Genomic DNA, 21,058 nt, shown 5'->3' on the forward strand with positions numbered 1-21,058 from the left:
CGAGATTGGATCGTTCCACTCCATGATCGCCAGGGCATCCGAGCTTTTCCAACTCTGCCCTGAGGAGAAGAAAAAGGAAGGATTCCTTTATCAACGGCGCGAGGCCCAGAGGAAGACGGTCCTCGCGGTGCCTCTACTGGACGACATTTGGGATGAGGGCCTCGCCCTCCTCAAGAACCCTTCCACGACGCCAGCTAGAAGAGACCGGTACGAAAAGAAGTACCGGGTCCCGGACGCGGCCCCCCTGTGCCTCCGGGCGCAGCCTACCCCGGACTCCGTCGTCTCCGTGGCGGCCAGGAAGAAAGCGGGGGGGGGGGCGCGGCCTCCACTTCGACTTCCCCACCGGACGGCGAGGGAAAGAAATTGGACGCTATGGGACGCAGGGTCATCTCGTCTGCAGCGACGACGATTAAAGCGGCCAACGCCTTGGCTATCGTGGCCCGCTACGACAGGGAGCTATGGTACAAACTGGCTCCCCTGCTGGACTTCCTACCGGACGACAAGAGGGCGGATGCCCTGGAGATCCTACAGGAAGGTGAGGTGGCGTCGGACCACGCCATCACTATTGCGACGGACATCGCCGACACTGGGTTTCGCCAGTTGGGCAACGGCGTGTGCCTTAGGCGGCGTGGATGGCTCAAGGCTACGGACTTCCGTCAAGACGTACAGACCAGAGTCCTGGACATGCCGTTCGATGGGAACAACCTGTTTGGGAAAACAGTGGACGATTCCCTTCAGGCCATTAAAGCGGACACTGAGACGGCCCGGGCCCTTGGGGTTCTACAGCAACGACGGACGCCCTTTCGGAGCAGCGGAGGCAAGGGCGCCTCCAAAGGTTCCGGCGGCGGTTTCTCTACCTACCGTCAAGCGGCCCGCTCATCGTCTCAAGAGGCCTACAGAGGACGAGGCAAGTCTGGAGGACCCCGCCGTCGTCGCCAAGGAGGTCAAGGCGGCAAAGCCTCGTCGAAACAGGATTGAACCGGCCGTGGGGTCGGGCCCCCACAGAAGCACCCCGGTGGGAGGCCGGCTGGCGAGCTTCGTCAGCGTGTGGGAGTCCATCTCCACCGACCGTTGGGTGCTGGACGCCTTGGCCCGGGGCCACGCGCTCGAGTTTCAAAGAAGGTGCCCGCGCGTCCCCCCTGTGGCCAGGAGAGAGCTTCACGTCCCTCAGCTTCTCCTGGAGGTAAAGGCGTTGCTCAGGAAGGGCGCCATCGAACTCGTCCCAAAGAGGCTTCGGGGCTCCGGAGTTTACTCGAGATACTTCCTCGTGAAGAAGAAGAGGGGAGGATGGCGCCCCATCCTAGACCTGCGACGTCTGAACAAGTTCATCAAGGCACAGAAGTTCCGGATGGTCACCCTCCAGCACGTCCTGGGTCAGCTGGAGGAAGGAGACTTCCTGTCGTCGTTGGATTTGGAGGATGCCTACTTCCATATTCCCATCCTAAAGGGGCACCGAAAATTCCTCAGATTTGTGGTCCAAGGGCGTCACTACCAGTTCAAAGCCCTCCCCTTCGGACTACGGTCGGCACCCAAGGTATTTACCAAGTGCCTTGGACCGGTGGCGGCGCAGCTGCGCTGCGAGGGGATCCACGTCTACCCCTACCTGGACGACTGGCTCATCCGAGCCAAGACGAGGGAGCTCTCCGTGGAGCACACGGCAAGGACCGTCCAACTTCTCACGGACCTGGGATTCTCCGTGAACTACGCCAAGTCCCACCTGGTACCCGCGCAAAACGCACTGTTTCTGGGAGCGAGGCTCGACACAGTGTCCCTTCTGGCCTCCCCGTCGGAGGAAAGGACCAGGTCCATCCTGGGCAAGGTACAGCGGATGTTGGCTTCTGACGCGGCCAAGGTGAGGTCCATCAAGTCCCTCCTCGGAATGATGTCTTCTTGCATCTACCTCATTCCCATGAGCAGGCTCCGGATGCGCCCGTTGCAGGAGTTCCTGGATGCGCGCTGGATCCAAACGACGGGCGGCTTCGAGGAGAGGATCACACTCGACGAGAGTTTCCGCCGAGCGGTCCGGTGGTGGGGCACCCGCGCGCATCTGACGGCGGGCATGGACTTCCGGACCCCAGACCACCAGGAGACAGTGACCACGGATGCCTCCCTGGAAGGGTGGGGAGCGCACACTGAAAATCTGCACGCGAGAGGCCTCTGGCTCCCGACGGAGAAGTCCCTCCATATCAACGTCCTGGAGCTCTGTGCAGTGTTCTGGGCCCTCAGGTCCTTCCTTCCGTCCCTCAAGGGCAAGGTGGTGAGGATCTTCACCGACAACACCACCACCATGTTTTACATCAGGAAACAGGGCGGAACCAGGTCCCCAGCACTGTCCAAGGAAGCGCAGGACCTGTGGCATTGGGCCGTCGCCCAAAGGATGTTTCTGGTGCCGTTTCATCTGGCAGGGATAAAAAACACCATCGCCGACTCACTCAGCAGGGAGCTGCGCTCGTGCCACGAGTGGGAACTACGGCAGGATCTAGTGGATCGCCTCTTCCGACGGTGGGGCACACCCCAGATCGACCTGTTCGTGACGGCGACGAACTCCAAGTGCCGGAGATTCGCCAGCAAGTTTCACCAGGCAAGGAGCATGGGCGATGCTTTCTCGTTCCCCTGGGAGGGCCTGTTCCTCTACGTGTTCTCTCCTTTGCCACTGCTAATCCGGCTCGTCAACCAGCTCAAGAGGTCACGGTGCAGGATGATCCTCGTCGCACCTGCGTGGCCGAGGCAGATATGGTTCCCGGACCTTCTGGACTTGTCAACGTCCCCGCCAATCAAGCTGCCGGTGGACGCGGATCTACTCTCCAGGGAAGGAGGCGCCATCCTCCACCACGATCCGAAATCGCTGAACTTGCAGGCCTGGCTCCTGCAGCGCTAGAGTTTGGAGGATACGACATACCGGCCGACTGCAGAGAGGTTCTTGCAAAGGCCAGGGCGTCCTCGACTCTTAAATGCTACGGACACAAATGGAAGAGGTTCTCTGTCTGGTGCCACGCACAGAAGATTAACCCTCTACGGATTACGGCTCCCCAGGTACTGCCGTACCTGCTGACGCTGGCCAAAGCTGGACTGGCACACGCGTCCATCAAGATTCATCTTGCTGCGATCTCCCGATACACCAGAACCACGGGGCGGACGTCCCTGTGGTCTCATCGTCTGGTGAAAGAGTTCATGAAGGGACTGTTCAGATCGTTCCCGCCGGTGAAGGCTCCGGCCCCGGTGTGGGAGCTCAACGTGGTGCTGACCAAGCTCATGGGACCTCCGTTCGAGCCTCTGCACTCGGCCCCGTTGAAGTTTCTGTCGTGGAAAACAGCGTTTCTTGTGGCCATCACCTCCGCACGACAGGTGGGAGAGATCCAGGCCCTTTCCTGCAAGGCCCCGTACTTGACTTTTCACGACACGAGGGTAGTGCTCAGGACGCACCCCTCCTTCATGCCCAAGGTACCGTCGGACTTCCATCTCAACGAACCCTTGGTGTTGCCTGTGTTCTTCCCGTCGCCTTTGTCGCTGGCTGAGAGGACTTTGCACTCGCTGGATGTGGCTAGAGCGCTGAAGTTCTACGTGGACCGCACAAAGTGTTTTCGGAAGACGTCACAACTCTTTGTGAACTTTGGACCTGTCAATCAGGGGAAGGCTCTCTCGAAGGCTTCCATTTCCAGATGGCTCTCCGGCTGTATCATGTACTGTCATCGGTTGGCAAACCGACCGCTGCCTGGCCGTCCGAGAGCCCATTCCACCAGAGCGATCGCAGCTACCACGGCGTTCCTTTCTGGTGTGCCCCTGCTGGACATATGCAGGGCTGCTACGAGGAGGTCGACGCACACCTTCACGAAATTCTACTGCGTCGATCGGGATTCCAGGGAGGAGTCCAGGGTCGGCCAAGCAGTGCTGCGCAACCTGTTCGCCTGAGGTGAGCCTGGTGAGGAGGTAAGATGCTTAATGTTGAGTTTGATGTAATGCTTAATGTTGAGCCTTTGCCACCTCCCGTGGTTGTGCATGTGTGTACTGCTATGTATTCTTTATTCATGAGCATGTGAATCCATGCCAGACCCCATGCTGGAGAAGGAACAAGTTACTTACCTGTAACTGTTGTTCTCCAGCATGGGTCTGGCATGGATTCACATGCAAACCCTCCCGCCTACCCCTCTGCGGCTCTTCACTTGGTCATACTGCCACTTCACGTGCTTCCAAATCTGAAGATGGCTGCCGGAGGCAGTGCTTAGGTAGAGGGCAGTCATTGGCTGTGGTCAGTATGACGCAGAGACCAGTGATTGGTTATTACTACGAAAGACAGATCAGAAACAAAACTGATACTGATTTTTTCTTTACCGAGGATTCCCAGCCTGACGACGGGGAATATTCATGAGCATGTGAATCCATGCCAGACCTATGCTGGAGAACAACAGTTACAGGTAAGTAACTTGTTCCTTATGATCTAGGAAAGGTATCCGTGGAAAATGTGTAGAGACATTGACATCCTGATTCTGTATTCTCACAAGTGTCAGGTGGGGGATGAGGAGGCGGTCAATCAATAAAGCACTTTGGGTAAAACAGGAGAACCATTTCCAAGATGGATCTCTTATGATGGTTTATGAATCTGCCCTCAGTTGAGGAGCCCTTTCTTTTGCTACCGCCCGAGTGCCTGTAAAACACTAATAAAAGGCACTATCGTTGAACTGTACTTGTGTGTCTGGTGGCGATTCCCAGAGTCGTTGAAACACGTACCTGGGCTCTGGGAAATTGCTGACAGAAATAACCACAGGAACTTTATAAGATTTGAACCTAAAACTCTTCCTGTGCAATTATTCTCCCCCAAGTACATTTCCAATGTAGCATCTGAAGAAAGCAGCCATCTTTCTCTACAGGTTTCAGTACATAGTTCATGGGGTAAGCAACTCTATATCAAATCCAGAGAAAATATCCACAGGTCAATTAGACGTGGAAATTGAGCTTCCACTAGACCATCAACATGGCAGAGAAAAGGGGACTTCAGAGAAACCCGCTAGACCAGCTGGGGAGTCGAATCAAAATTCTCAGGTTAAATAAAAAATATTGGGTTTTTAGCTAGAGTTTCAGGCCAGAATCAAGCGTCCAAGTACGGACTGGGTATCAATCCCTGCTGCTCAGTGTTGTCATGCTTCGAAGAGGACAAGGTTGCCCCTGAGCTATTTTCCCAGCTCCATTTTCCAGGTTTTCCCAATTTCAGGTAAGGGGTACTCATAATTTTAGCTAATCAGTCATCACCATTCCCAAATGTGCTTTGATGCAATTTCGTTTCTTTGTGGCAAGTTATACATTACCACCACGAATTCCTTTTTCCTTTGCCCAGTTTCCCTAGCTGGTTGCATTTCCAGTTCACACCCTTTTAACAATGATTGCGCAACCAAAAAAGAAATCACCGGCTCAGTATCAAAGTGGGCCATTCATGCTCTCCCACTTCCAGAATATTCTCTGCCTCCCTGCCCACAACCTTAGATAACACCCTACACGCACCTCCATATTGGCCCATCTGCGGAGAGGACAGCGAGATGAAGGTGTCCACGTTATGGTCTGGCATAGTCTCCAGCAAACCACGGCAGATCAGGCCCCCTGCAAACAAAGAACACAGATCTAGTGACAGAAACAAAAACACCGGCAGAATGGCAACACCCCCAATATAGCTCAACACATAATCGAGCAGCCAGAGTCAACGCATGGTCAGCAGTGAGCCTCCAACAAACCTGGATGTTTAAAGGCGAGAACCCTGTCAAGTTAAATAAATACATTCCCCTTTAAAGTAGTGGATTAGTGTTCAGTGGTCAAAAGGGCAAATGGAAAAGAATACATACATGTGCCAATAGTTTGCATCATTAAAATGTTTTAGGTCCAAGTGGTGTGATTTGTATAATCCTGTCCACCAACTAGTGCAGGCAAGTACATCACAAAATGTACATGCCACTAGAGCTGCAAGTGGTGTTCTCTCCACCCTCCCCTTCCTCTGACCATGGTGCTCAGGTAGAAGATTTGTAATACTACCTTGTGTCCCACTTATTTACCTGATAAGGTTTCTTCTGCAAGGCTCCCCTCATCTTAGCTTTGTCCCTAACATTATCGGCTTTTGCAGCGTCAATCACCTGCATACCGAATAAGATGTTCCGGTTCCGTGCTGTGCTGAACCTGGCCCTACCCTCTGTGACGCTAGGGAGGTGAGCCCGGTAAGCAAAACCCTCCCTAGGAGTTTGGGAAAGCGGGACCTCACTGTGAGCGACCCCTCATGTCACATTACTTACCTGTTCTAAACAAACTGGACCCCCTCTTGGAGATTGTATCCCCACTGGCGTTTGCCGCAGGCCAGCATGGTCTCGGCATCAGGTACTGTGGGCGCAGCCATCTTGAATTGTCTACTCATGCATGGGCGTCTGTCAGCACAGCTCAGCGCATGCGCAGTGCATACAGCGCTACGGCAATTTAGGCTTGAGGTTCAAGCCTCTCTTCCGTTCCGTGCCTTTAAGCTGCCAGCGGTTGCTGGCTCACCACGTCAAAAATGCTTTTGTGGCCTGTTTGCCTGCCTGAGGTTCCTGTATTCTTGGGCAACCTCTGGTTCCCTCTTCTTGCAATCCTTAATGTTCCTCTCACTTTTCCTGGCCGTCCTGCCTTGGCCACTCTCTACCTTTTTCTCCTTCCCCTCTGCGCCTGTTTTCTACCAGGGTTCTTTTGGTCCCTGCCTCTGCAGAGTTGTATCCGCTTCCTGGATTGGAAATCTCTCCAAGCATTCTTCTCACCAGTACCACCACTTCGAACCATCTTCCGTTAATTGCTCTCAAGTAATCGTCTGTGGACATTAGTGATCCTGTGTGGCCTTCCCAATCAGTGCTTGACCGTCTCTAATCAGGGAAGTGCCGTCCCATGGCGTAGGGAATTGATCCAGGGCTTCCTTGTTCCATTAGGGAAGTGTTGGGTTTGCTTCCCACTCTACACATTCACCAGCATCGTAACATCCACGCCATTCTGGCTATTCCAACACAGCTACGAAGAACAGGTAAGCAGCGCCAGCGAGTCGCTTTGCATGACAACCCACCAGGGGACAAGGACTCCCATTCCGGTAAGGAACTCCCTACAACTGAGACATTGTAGGCATATATGGGAATACCAGAAGTAGATCTGACTGCCAGCTGTGGAACTCGAAATAATGTAGAAAATGCATTTGAACAGTTGGATCAAGGCAATGCTGACCTCTCATGGGATTGACAGTTAAACTTACCCCTTTTGTACCTGGTACCAAGAATAAAAGGACTTTCCCCCTTGAATGGAGCAGGGGAAGTGATACGCAGAGGCGAGCTCCCGACATACCAACGTCATTTGGAGGCAGAGTCGCTCTGCTGAGCGGAGACAGCTGTGGCGTGGAGGGGCCCAGAAGGAGGTCCAGAGAAAGACCCAGAGAGAAACTGGGAGAGGAGCCGGAGAGAAAGAGAAGCATGGCCGGCAAGGTACAGGGCTGGGTGGAGTCGGCGAAGCCCTACCAGAGCTGGCCCAGATGGAAGGCATAACGACGCAGAGGACGTGGTGGCCCTGAAGCCAGGGAAAAAAAATTCTGAATGTGTCGAATGAGAGAGGAACAAGTCTGCCACACAAACTATGCAAAACCAGAGAGAGCAACATAGCGGCAAGTGAAGAAACATTACCGCTGGTGTTAAGTAGCGGATGCCCAGAAGCTGGGGAGAACACCAGCGACATTGGGTCAAAATCCACCTCGCTGTAGCAGGACCCGCTACGAAGAAGGTACGCTTGGTGCTCACAGCAGAGTGGACCGTTAGAACGAAAGAAGAAACTGTGGGGCCGAACCCTATGAGGCACAACCAGGTCCAGAGAGGGAGATGGACACACATAACCAGAGGGGTTATAAACCCGAGCTTTGAAATCAGACAAACGGCTCAAAGCCGCACACAAAGACCAAGAGAAAGATATAGTAGTTGGGGCCATCCATATGTGGGAGGTGCTTTCTTATTGACGCTTTATCTCATCTCACAATTTTATCTTCCGCTGCCGGCGAGGTGTGCCTGGCTGCTCACACGGATCCTCGAGTGAGACAAGCGTTTGTTCCGAGGATCCGTGTGAGCAGCCAGGCACACCTCACCGGCAGCGGAAGATAAAATTGTGAGCTTTCAAGGAAAAACGAATGTCCATGTTGAACTTGACCACCTCAACCAACACTTTCAGTTGTGATTCATAACGAGGCTTGAGTGGTGATTCAAACACTAGATAGACAGGATTCCTCGCAACCATCATCATTTCTTAGATGAAGCTTCAATAAGAAAGCACCTCCTACTATTCCAAAGAGGGATATTTCGTGAATACTTACTGCAGCAAATAATAAATTGACGATACCCCACGGACATGGATAACATATCACCCCCTCACCCCCGTCCTGAAGAAGGCCATTCTCACTAGAGCTTCAAGAAATAGCTTTATCTGGCCAAAACATTATAGTGTCGACAACCTCCTTGTTGTAATGTTCAGTGTTCAATGTCATACTGTGGTCTCTGTACTCCAGATATGCATCACGCTCTGGATCACATATGTTTCTATAGAAGTGTATTGTCATAAATGTTATGAAATGTGCATTGTATGAGTCAAATCCTTTGGATTGAATTGGATGGTACTCATTGGTACTACCGTATTTTGAAACTAACAAATGTCTGGTGTTTTGGGGTATAATGTATATTAGCAAAAAAACTGAGATGTTTAATAAACAACCTAGGGTTAAAGATTGTGTTGACCCATAAGCAAAATGTATTGTATGTTGTGAATGTGTAGTAACATATCCAAGGACTTTATACGTGATCTTGCACCCTGATTATTTGTGATATTATATATGAGTGGAGTGGGAAACTGAGAACAAGAGAACCAAGGGAGACAGGAGGCCCCTATAAAACAAGTAAGGAATCATCCCAAGGGAAAGCCCCAAGAGAGGAACCTTGTGGCGAAAGAACCAATTAGTTGGTGTAGGAGGATTAAAGAAATATCCTTTCATCTACAACCACTGAGAGAATTAGTTTATGATGTATATAGGAGGAAACCGTTTCTTTATTTGGAACTCTAACAAGATGGATACAAACTGAGGAGACCTATAAATAAGTGTGGAACTTGAAACTAGGAGAGATTTCTAGAAATACTGGCAGACGGCAGAGTAAAGAACATTGAGGCCAAACCATACTGCCCGCTTTCCCGTTTAAGTTGTTTTTTCTAAATGGTAGGGCCAGTTTAGAAGTTAGGATTTGGACAGAGGACAAGATTTATTATTTTGTCTAATTTTGACGAGCACCCTTAGTTTAGTTTTTTAGATGGGGAACCTTCGTATTAGCAGTAGGGTCAGTAAGGCTTTTTCTTTGACTTAATTAAACTTCCTGTTGTAAAGTAGGTCTTCTGGTCCAAATCTTTCTTCTGGCACGCCACAGTGCGTGGCTACTGTCCTGGAGTCTTACCCTTTCAGACGGCACCATGGCTTAGTGCAAAGCATGTGGCTATCTGACATGGGTGCAGCCTTTTGCATCAAGAGCTATGTGAATAGGGTTTGACATCCTCTTTCCTTCCTTGGGGATGCCCATGACTTGTCGCATTTTGTCTGTAGGGAGATCCGCCATGCCTCTGTATTTCTTGTCCCATTAGTCTCAGTCATCACAGGTCATACGGGAGTTTTTTTACAGGCCCCTCTTGGCGATAGTGTACCACTCATACACTGTTCTTTTCCAGACTCTTAATATCTCTCCCCCCACCCCCTTTTTATAGTGGAGATCCTCTCACCACTGTGGGGTTTGCAGACCTCCTGCAGGCTCTTAGAACTGATGATGGAGCTGGCCACTAGGTGACTTCTCATAATTGTGTGGTCACCTGCTTAGCCTTTGTACTTGGGTGCTAACTTGGAGGCCAGTGGCTGAACTGAAAATCGTGTGAGAAATATGTACTTGTCTGGTCCGGTGATGCACTAGCAAGAGGTTGTAGCAGTGCCCACTCCATGGTGCTTAAAAGAAAAGTGGTGCGTCGGGTCAATGTCGCGAAAGGCACTTGGTACCTGTTTATAACTCTCTGGGTGACAACACTGGAGACTGCACCGTGCCACGAAGCAGAGTAGAACCAGTAGAAGGACACAAAAGTGGGTTTTTAAAGTAAATTGTTTTATTAAGGATGGTTACCAACGTGGCCCAATAATGAAAATATAACTCAATAAAAGGATGTCTTCTCTTTGGGTTGCAGTTCAAACATGAAAAAAGTCGCTGGTACTCTTACTCCACAATCCGCTGATCTCTTCCCAGGATACATCTTTACTTCTCAGCCACTTACAGACTCAGGGAGGTGAAGTGTCCCCACAGCTCTTTCTCAGCTCCGAATCCTCTGATTCTCGTTTTAGACTCCTGGGAGACCCCTTTGTCTGGGTCTTGAGGCCCTACGCGCATCTGCATGCTAAGCCTAGGCGACGCCAGATAATGTGGCTGGCTAAGGCCAATCTGAGCCGTACATCTTTCTCCAAGAGACTGGAAACGTGAGCTTCTTTAGAGACTGGGTGGGCTGAATTCTCCTCCTTCCTGTCTGAAGGTCCCAACTCCAGTCCGAAGGACCCTTTTTGGAATCACAACTGTCTTGTGCCAGAGAATCCTCCTTCTCCTGTACAGTACACTCCACTCCACCTTCTCCTGTACCTCCGCAACTCTCCGTCACATGCTTGTAACTGGAATACTCCTCAAATCCCTCATGTCATGTTGGTAGCATGCCTGCTCCTTTTCCTGGACTCCTTCAGCCTTTTCGCTTCTGTGTCTCCTCTCCTCCCCTTCTCTCAGTCTCTGACCTCCTCCCCCATGTTCTGTTCCTCTCACTCACTCACTCACTCTGCCCTCTACTGGCGTTGCATCCAACTACCCCCTTCATGTCTCAACTCCTTTCTCCAGGGGTTTACCTACACCTCTCTTCCCCTGGTATCTCTCCCAATCTTCGCGGTTGTTGCCAACCTCCTTTATATTACTTACTTTCTCCTCTTCCCTCTCCAGACACTTTGCTCCTTCTGATGTTCCTCCTCTTCTCCTCAGCCTTCACCGCCTCTTTATGCACAACCTTCTCCTTACTGTTCACCATCTTCTTACTCTCCCCTTCTCCTAACTCTTTTCCGCCTACTTTCTCCTCTTGCCAGCCTCCTTTCTCCTGCTTTCACCTGAAACACTCCAAAACGCCCCCTCACCTGTCTCCAAAACACCCACGGCACTATAAAAACGACATAGTTGCCTGTACCTGTCCCTGGTGACCGCCCCCGCTTACATCTATTCAATGTGTTCCTGCAGGTTTGTGGCTTATCTGTCGACTCTGTAGCCTTGCCCCGCACCTGCCTTAGACTAGGCTGGATGTCATTGTGGACTTTTATTCTGCACATGCAGGGAGCGAGGCTATTGTAGCAATGCTTCACGCTTTGTGGTCCTAACCATCATGGTTTTACTGCAAAGGGTTTATTAGTGTGAGGTAGCTTGCATGTGCCATTTAAATGGTAGGAGTTCATATTTCTGTTGCCAGTCACGGCTTTGGCTGATTCTAATGCTTCTAACTTCCTTCCATCTTTGGGGGCGGATATGGTGGGTTTGTCCGCCAAGAAGACACTGGACCCATGCCTCACTGTAAGCAGCTTTAATGTCCGTTGGTATACAAGAAGGTAAGTTACATACAGGTAAGTTGGTATGTGGGCATAAACCCACTGACAGACACACTGGCCATCCACACCCAGCCAGAACCCAGATGTAACGCCACTCTCAGAACATTCACACAAACTACATTCCACGCTGACCTCACAACATTCTAATGCCTCAGCATTGCAACCAACAACATGAGATTAGTGGCGAGAAGCACGCATTGTACTGGCCCAAACACACCACCTTCTCCTTACAGTAGCCCTGCGCTCCTGAACACCATTCCCCGACCTTCACAATTAGGATTACCAGACTATCGATGAGGTATTCGAGACCCAAACCCCATTGCCTCCCCCTACCCACGAGTACTAGGAAATGCCTACTTAGGCATCAGATCATGACCTGGCCTTAGAAGTCACAGCCACAGCCTCTCCTTCCTTGGGGCTAGAAGCCCACTGGCCCCTAAACACCAGCAGGCCACGTTAACGAGAGTCAGCCACAACCACTGCATACACGTTAAGCCTAACCCAACCAACACGAACACTAGATGCCCTAACACTTAAATAAGCTAGAGAGCTACCCTCATTGCCCACAATAAACCCACACGTAACCATTCTGCCAGAGAACCCTCGCCCCTCACCCTCTCTCAAGGCATCATACCCAAAGACCCTAGACTGCCACCGGCCATCCTCAAATGCGCCCTTATCAACGCCAGGCCGCTCCCGGCCCACGCCGCAGACATTCACAATTTGATCACTACTCAAAACCTGGACATACTAGTGATAAACGAGACCTGGCTTCATCAAGCGTCTGGTCCTATGCTATCTTTAGCTCTCCACGACTGGTTTGCCATCCTCAGAAAGGAAAGAGATGCAGAGGAGGTGGTGTCACTCTAATTTACAGAGATTCCCTTAACATTAGAGATTCTAACCACACGCTCAAAGATAACTGCGAGCATCTCACAATAAAACTCACCACCGCCCCAACAGACTATCACCATACAAATCCTTTATCGACCGCCAGGCCAAGTCACCTCATTTGAGGAAAACCTGGTTCTCATGCTAGGAAAATGCCTCAAACCTACTACCAGATCGCTCATACTAGGGGACTTCAATCTAGGCCTCAGCGACTTAGGTTTCTGCCACCGAATCTCAGCCCCCCCCCCACCCACAAGGGAAGAACCCTGGCTTGGGTCGTGGACTTAAACAACTAGATCTCTGTTATCTCCTCCCTACCCTGCCCATGGTCAGACCACCACACAGTCATCTTTACCCTCCCTCTGCTTAGACAGCAGCAACATACCACCTCAGCCATGCCCTCACCCCTTTCTCTGAGCTCCCGCAAAATATCTAAAGACTCCATCTTGCCCCCCTCCTACCATATTGCCTCTATGGACCCAATCAAATTAGCAGATCTGTACTCTAGCACCATAACTGCCACCATTAACTTAGTGGCCTCTTTAGTACCCAGGAAAGTCAAACCTGCAGAACATGTGAACGCGTGGTTTTCCCCCGAACCAGCAGGCACTACGCCAAACAAAAAGCCAAGCAGAAGCAGCCCGGAGAAAGGACCCTACGGTCCAATCAATAGCCTCCTTCAACTCCAGGGACAAAGTATATAAACAGGCAATTATTGCAGCCAAAGCATTGGCCTTCAACTCCAGAATAGCAAACGCCATTTGAAACCTTCAAGAGAGCTTTAAAATCCTCCGAGAATTAAAACCCCCCTACTACCACCCCCAAAAACAAAGCATGGTGCATTAGCATTCAGAACGCTATGCACGCTAAAATCACCTCTCTACAACAAAAAGCCTCAGAGCTCACCCCTGTTTCAGTTCAGAGAAGCATCCGAAATGGAAATTGCCAATATCATTAAAAAACTCAAACCTTTTAAATGCAACAGTGACACCTGTCCTGCGAACATTATTAAAAAAAGACTGCTCAGAAGACCTAGTCCCGTGCATCATAAGATTTATTAATGTTTCCTTTCCAATGAGTCAGGTCCCAGCTAGCCTGAAAGAATCCTGGGTGCGCCTCCTTCTTAAGAAACCCTCACTTGACCGAGCAATCCCCAACAACTACCGCCCATCACCACAGTACCCTTCTTATTAAAAAATCTTGGACAGAGCAGCCTATGAGCATATCCTGTTTTTCTTAGTAACTAACCACATCGTGTGGTGGCACCAGTCAGGTTTCTGACCAGGTCACAGATCGGAATCTGCCTTACCTGAAAAACCAGCTGGATGCCTTCAAAGACGAAGGCAAACCAGCCCTCTTACTTCTCCTGGACCTCTCTGCAGCCTTCGATCTGCTAAATCACACAACCCTTTGCAACCATCTTATGGATTCCGCCAACTTCTCCCGGGAAGCCACGACCTGGGTAGCATCCTTGCTCGAGGGGACAACCATGAGAGTCTTTTCAGAGATGGCTTGCGCCCCCATCCCCATTCCATCTGGAGTGCCGAAAGGATCCTTTGTCTCCCCCTCCCTCTACAACATTTTTACCAAACCCCTTTTGGACCCCCTTGGCATAGCTTACACAAACTATGCCGATGACACTCACATCCTCCCTCTTACTGGCCACTACATCGACTCCATCATGATCAACAGAATTTACTCAACCATCCAAGCCTGGATGGCCACAAACCTACTCTGCCTCAACGATTAAAAAGACTGAGATCTTGTTAGTCGTGTCTCCAGCCATGCTAAAAAAAAAAACTCAACACACAATATGCAGCCTTCACGATAGATGGCACCCATATCCCTGTCAACTTCAGTAAAAACGCTGGCGTCTACCTGGATGCCTCCCTCACCCTTTCCAGACAAGTGAATGCAATTGTGTCTTCCGCTGCATACACAACCAAACTTATCAACGTAACCAGACAATTCCTTGCGCCATCTAGTTGCCTCACCATCGCCATAGCCATCATAGGAGCAAGACTCGATTACTGTAATGCGCTCTTCGCAGGGACCTCAAAACAAACTGCAAGTAATCCAAAATAATGCCCTACGTGCTGCACTGAACCTACCGAAAAAGAGCACATATCAGCAGCAAGAAAGGAAGTTCATTGGCTCCCAAGCAGAGTGATAATCATCTTTAAAACCTTTTCTATTACACACAAATGTCGGACGTAAGTGGCATCTCAGAAATGTGTGAGCTAAATCCAGCGGACGCATCAGCACTCCACGCTCACCGCCTAGTGCCACCAACCTTCAAGAAAATCAAAGGAGCAGGGTCTAGCTTCCCATGCATGGCGATGCATCACTAGAACCCCTGCCCTGAGGGCTGTAGAATCCTACTGGCCTTTCCGCAAGGCTCTAAATACTTGGCTATTCACATAACGAATTTTGCCTCATCTTGACTGTTTTCATAAATACCCATGTATACGAGGTAGCCCTCTGCCCCCCCCCTCACTGTGGCTATCCATGTTCTTGCATATAACCAGTTCCTCAACAACGCCCTGATGCCCTAGGGCTTAGGCGCTTTACAAATGTAAAAATAATAACATCATGCCCAAGAAATGGGCAGAGATTGATGGTTCATTTAGTGAAGTTGCTCATAAATGTTGATGTAGTTTTATACTCATACCACTAGATGGCAGCATGTTAAAAATAATAAGTGATATTTTGTATAAAGCACTTGCTACTCTAAAAGGATTTTGTTTCATGACGCTATGAACACTTTACCATTACCAAGCTCAATAATAAAACAGTTCAAGGGTCAAAAACTCAAGATGCCAGCTACTAAAAAAAGTCACTCATCGCCTCAATTCTATACATGCACAAAGCATACCACTTCTTACTCGCGAAGAGTTAACAAGCATTGGCAATGACAATAGTTTGGGCTTTTACTACCTGCCAAATGCCAATACTTCTACACTAGCCAAAACTAATGGTGTTAGGCAATTTTTGTAACAAGACTCCAGAGAAGGACATGCAGTGCTCATAAATGGGGTGGCTTAAGCAGACCTGGTTTTATTACACCAATAGCGGATTTACAACTCCAAATTAAGCCCTTAACTCTCACATGGCAGCTTTACAAAAACACTGGCAGGCACTTTGGGCACAACGTTTGATGGTAAGGCTGGATTAAAGCAAGTTCAAAGACTTCCCACGAGGAGGTGTTTTGGGCAGATAGGGGTAGGAAATGGGTGGGAATGACCAAAGGGATTAGCATGCCCACTGAATGGGTGGGCAAAATTAACCAAAACGTTGTGTCCCTCCTCATGTGGCATGTTTCCCCTATCTGTACTCTAAACAACACCCAAAGAGTATGTGTCCCTTCTCATAGGTCATTCCTCCCTATCTGTACTCCAAATGTCAATAGTTTTGGCTTAAAAGTAGTGCTTTCAGCGCCACCTAATAACCGAAACTAAAAAGTCACTTAACATCCCGGTTAGGACTCCATGCCCTGGAGAGTCAGACACGGTTATGATATGATATGATATGATATTTGTAACGCGCCTATACACAAGTGTTTCAAGGCGCGACGAGGCAGAGACGGAGGGAAACAAGGGGAAGACAGACAAACGATCCTACTAGGCCAGGTGTCATTTAGATCGCGCAAGTGCCGAGGTAAGGGGAAAAGGAGGAAGTGCAGGGGGAGGAGGTGGGGGGGAAGTGCAGTACAAGGTAAGTAGCGTCAAAAATAATAAATAATAAATAAAAAGGGCCAGCTGGTGGCAAGTGCGAGGTAAGTGCAGAGCAAGTGCTGGGAGGGGGCTGTAGGGATACAGTGACAGTCCCACAGTGCAGGGGGAGCCAGGGAGGCAGTGCAAGTGGAGAGTGGCTGGGCCCTGGACCGAGGTTGCTGAGAGTGGCCCAGATGCAGGTTTAGTGCTGAATTCAGTGGGGGTTGGTCAAGAAACAAGAATCTTACCCAAAGATGAGGGACTTTTGAACCCTTCTGCATTCCACAGATTACAGGGCTCTGTTATCACGAAGCCTGATACCAGCTCTGGTTATGGGTGCTCAGTGCCACGAGTATAAATATTGTCTGCGTAGCCTTTAACTAATTGTTGCCACTAGAAAGTGTGATGCACTCGCTTGCTATCTTAACAGTATATTAGACTTTTTTTTTTAATTTTTAAAAAGCCCCCTCCGGGTTGGGGGCGACTCTTACCACTTTCCCACCCTCCTGTAGAATGGTCTCTTCTACACCTGGCTGCAAATACTGGAAGAAGCTATATGCATTTCTGCCCCCGGGAAAGGATTTACTACAGTTGCCTTTCACTGATCTCTCGCCTCCGTTTTTTGATTCTTCATTAAATACAAGGAGAGCAAACTCACAGTCCCTCAGCCAGGGCAGTTCAAAGTGGAATAATAATATTTTTACGCCAGACAATGGAATATTTAAAATAAAAGCAACAACAATTCAGCCAATGGGCTCAGTGAAGGCAGGGAAACAATAGCCAAAAGGCAAAACACATGGCAGAGAGAAAATCGAAAAAAGAAAAAAAAAATGGTTCCCATACAAAAGCGAAAACCAATTCCAGTAAGAACGGGACATTGAAAAACGGTATTCAGAAGCTCTGCTAATTAGCTCCAAAAACATGCACCTAAATGTCAAAGTTTGAAGGGCCAAACATAGCCAGGATTCACAGTCGAAAGTCATTACAATTAATTGACAACGCAATAAAAACTCCACAGATCAAAAGCATTATGTAAAAATCAAAGAGGCACATTGATGCAAAAAATAGGAAGGCAAGCACATGCTATTTTTTTTACCTGTACTAATTGTCCAGCACACAAGTGCAAAAGTCAGCCAACGAGCCAGCGTGTTCATTCCAACTGCCCCAACAAGAAAACTCAAAAAGGCATAAAAGGTGCAAAGCAGCCTGCAATGGGCCCCAGTAGAGCAATTCCTTCACAGAGAGCGAGAGAGGCGACGGCGTATCCTCGAGCAAAGACGAAGTGGTCGATCCAGGCAGGGTCCCGGTGCAGGCGGCCCTGCGGCCAGCCCCGCAGGGAGGTAGCCCGGCTGCACACATCACTATTCTGTACACGTTTTTAGATCACAAGAACTCACAGCTCAGCTCCCCTCCCTATAGGAATCGGAGAAGCCCCTGCCATAGAGAATAGTTTTTTTATTGCACTTAACATTCTGCAGCAGGTACACTTTCAAACCTCCCAACTACCCCTCACATCTCAAGAGAAGCTGCGTAGTAAATGTGCCTGGATTGAGGGGGGCCGAGGGGCGAAAACAATGTTGAACACTTTTTACCTCTCAGTCCTGCACCCACCTCCCCCTTAAACTAACAGTGCTCCATGTTCTCAGACAGTGTATGGATGCGGGATGCGTTACTCTCACCTAAGCACAGTAAAAGTTGCTGTTTACCTCATGCCGCCCTGGTCCAAGACCGCTACCCGAGTCAGCATGCAGCTTCCCTGCCTGCCACAAACCCCTTCCGAGCCTCCAACGCATCATGTGCTAGCATGTCAAAGAGGGTGCCCGAGCACTCGCCGGAGATATTTTTACCTACTGTGCGACCCTCATCGAAGGCCTGAAGAGACGAGGTCCACGTGTGACAGCCAGTGAGAGGATGCAACAGAAATACTATCGAGCACTCCAAAAACATCCAGGACTAAATGAATCCGGCGCCACCACACAGTAAATCCCATAGAAGAAACCATTTAAGAATACGTCTTCCTAGGAACGGATACAAACTAACTCTGTGTCTCTGGGTAAGAAATGAAACGCTTCCAATGGAGATGGCCGCTGATGTCAAATCCAGCCGATGTGGGATTCTCAGTGTTGGAGGGGTGAAACGGCCAGCAAAAAACAAACCCAAAATTAAATCTTTCTTGGAATCCTCAAGGGGTTCCTCCCTTTTTAGGAACCTAGGTAAGGGCATGAACAGACATCTGAATGCAAGTCTCCTCCTCCTCGCAACTCTTCCTGATGCAAGGATATAAACACACGCACGCAGTTCACAGGGTTCAGGTTGCAAGTCGAATCAGTTGTCGGTTTCTGAACAGATGAAAAAGCCCACTCACCCCCACTATTTTCTCTTCACCCACACTTAAGTTCAAGCGACAAACACGCAGCAGTAGGCTGGCTGCTGCAGCTTGCACACCAAGCCACAGACTTGAAAAATCTTTTGCCGCCATATTAATGACATACTTAAAATGTCCCCATTTCTTCCTGCATCAAAAGAGAATGACTGGCGACTTTCAAAACTAAACGTGCAACCAACCTATCCGTTTTGAAGTGGATGCTTGACATGGACTCCGAGGGTGAAAGTGCTTCCAGTAAAATAAAAAAATGCTTCTCTTCAATGATTAATGTAAAAAGAAATGTAGCGTGCGAACACCACATTCGCTTAATACCTTTTAGTTTTTTTTTTAAAATAAAAAATCTTCTGGTCTCATTATTTCATTAATAATTTGATAGTTTTGTAATGTCTATTTAGCTATTTTAAAAAGGATTATACACATGAGATGCATGGTAGATTTCCCATTAAAAAATGTCTGGCTTGTTTCCAGTGAGCTTCCTTAGAGACAGTCATCCAAGATGGCTGCCTCCATGGAAGAGCTCACACGAAATCAAAGAGTTCCGAGATGGGCAGGATTGGGTGGGATTAACCATAGGGATTACATTGGCTAGGGGCAGGGAATGAGAGGGATTACAACTGTATATCCATCCTCAAATGTCATCTCCATTGGAAAAGCATTACAGACCCTCATTCAAAGCCCATATTTGAAGCTTGTATGTTAATGACAATAGTTTAGTTTCGGCTTTTAAGGTAGCGCTTTCAGTGCCACCTAATAGGCCAAACTAAAAATCAAATCACTAGCCAATGGCTGGTAGTGTGTGCACATTTTTTCAATCTCTGAAGGGTAAAAGGTAGTGTTGAATGGCTGGAATTCAAATCAGTAACATACCCCTGCTGCAAAGCCACTTTTTAATGGTATAGAAATACTTCCATGGAAGTCACCCCTCTTGTGCCTGCTGCAGCTTTCGTCCAGTTTGAATTTATGTATTGTCGCAGGGTTTCAAGAAGGACACCAAGACCATATTTAACAGGCCACTATCTTTATCGAGGGATTTATCACAAGAATGGGCAAACCAAATGAAAATGGAATCTTCCCAAACAAAATAACGGTCAGAATGGTTCTCCTCAAATGGGATTGGGCCATTTTCCTTTCAGAAACCCTCCCTGTGTCCAGTGTCTCTTTCTTGGGATACAAGTGCATAGGCATTCCTAAGTGCATAGGCATTCCTAATCTCTGAAAAATGTGCCAGTTTTCGCATTTCAATCAATGGGTTACCTCCCTGTCCCCCACCTTCCCTTGCATTGTGTGCTGTAGGGTGAGCCGACTCCTTCTGTTTGGTCAAGTGTTTCTCCCCTTTCTCTTCTTTGCTTACCCCAGTCTTTAGGAATCGCATGTTTCTGTCTCTGCTGCCACCACTCGGGATGCGACCCCCCTGGTTTGCTCTGGTCACTCTGCCCACTGTGCTTAACTCAAAGCCACCCCTTACTTTGGGCAATACCTCCTCCTCCTCCTCTGGGGGATCCTCTTCTCTCCCTGATGTTACACGTCCAGTCTCCTCGTTACCTCATTCACCTCAAAGTATTCTTTCCTACACCTCTGTATCACCATCTGTCCCTGATGTAACCTCTTCTGTGTCAATTCTGCTAGCCATGTTGTTACGTCCTTCTCCTTGGGTCCCACTACCTCCTCTGGACTTACTCTCAACCCTCACGTAACCTTAGGTTATCCTCTCCCTGTCACCATCCTCCTTCTGATGTCATTGCCTTCTCCAGTATTGCCTTAATTCCCAGCACCTCATCGTGCTCTCCCTCACCCTCTGCTGTCACCAGCTTTTCCTTGACTCCCTTAGCCCTCACCAAATGCTCCTGCTCCCTGCATCACTCAACCCTCACTTTTTCCACTGCCCTTCACTCTACAGCCTTCTCCAAACGCTTGCCTCCAGCCAACGCAACCAACATTGCGAAACTGAGGCCAGTTGCTTTTATTTTGCGTTCCCACCTCCCTCTGGGTGGGTTTTCCAGTGATGGTCTTCCCCCGGGGCCTGTTATTGGGTGAGGGGCTGGATTGTTATCCCTGAATGCTCTTTAGGCTGCTTTGGGCGCATGGGGATGAAGCAAGCCTATAATTGGCATGTTCGCCATCCTGGTTTTTAAATCTTTCTCCCCGGACACTCCTACATGCTGACTGTGCTGTACTAAGCTCTTTGATGTTTCCTGCATGTGATTAGAGGCTGGTAAAAGCCTTGGTAAGCGCTCAAAATATTTTGTCTCATTGAGCAGCAGTGAATTAGGAACAAGGTCTCCCTGATGTGAGAATATCTTGCAGGAAACAATGCTTCTGAAAAGTTGCCTCCCATGCTAGACTCTTAGCGTTCAGAAAGTCGCAAAATGGGAACGTGGTTTTTGCAAAACTGGAGTTCAT

General features: G+C 49.2%; 1 protein-coding gene across 2 annotated transcripts in view; it reads right to left on the reverse strand.

Moving 5' to 3' along the window:
* PPT2 (palmitoyl-protein thioesterase 2) overlaps nucleotides 1-21,058 on the reverse strand; it is a 129,991-nt gene that overhangs the window by 19,386 nt on the left and 89,547 nt on the right. For both annotated transcript variants that reach the window (XM_069635019.1, XM_069635020.1), the window contains exon 4: nucleotides 5,494-5,589. In XM_069635019.1, coding sequence (XP_069491120.1) covers nucleotides 5,494-5,589 — 96 coding nt within the window. The remainder of the gene's footprint in view (nucleotides 1-5,493; nucleotides 5,590-21,058) is intronic.

The sequence above is a fragment of the Ambystoma mexicanum genome, chromosome 13 (genome assembly GCF_040938575.1).
Source record: "Ambystoma mexicanum isolate Mex_15411 chromosome 13, UKY_AmexF1_1, whole genome shotgun sequence".
Classification (NCBI taxonomy): Eukaryota; Metazoa; Chordata; class Amphibia; order Caudata; family Ambystomatidae; genus Ambystoma; species Ambystoma mexicanum.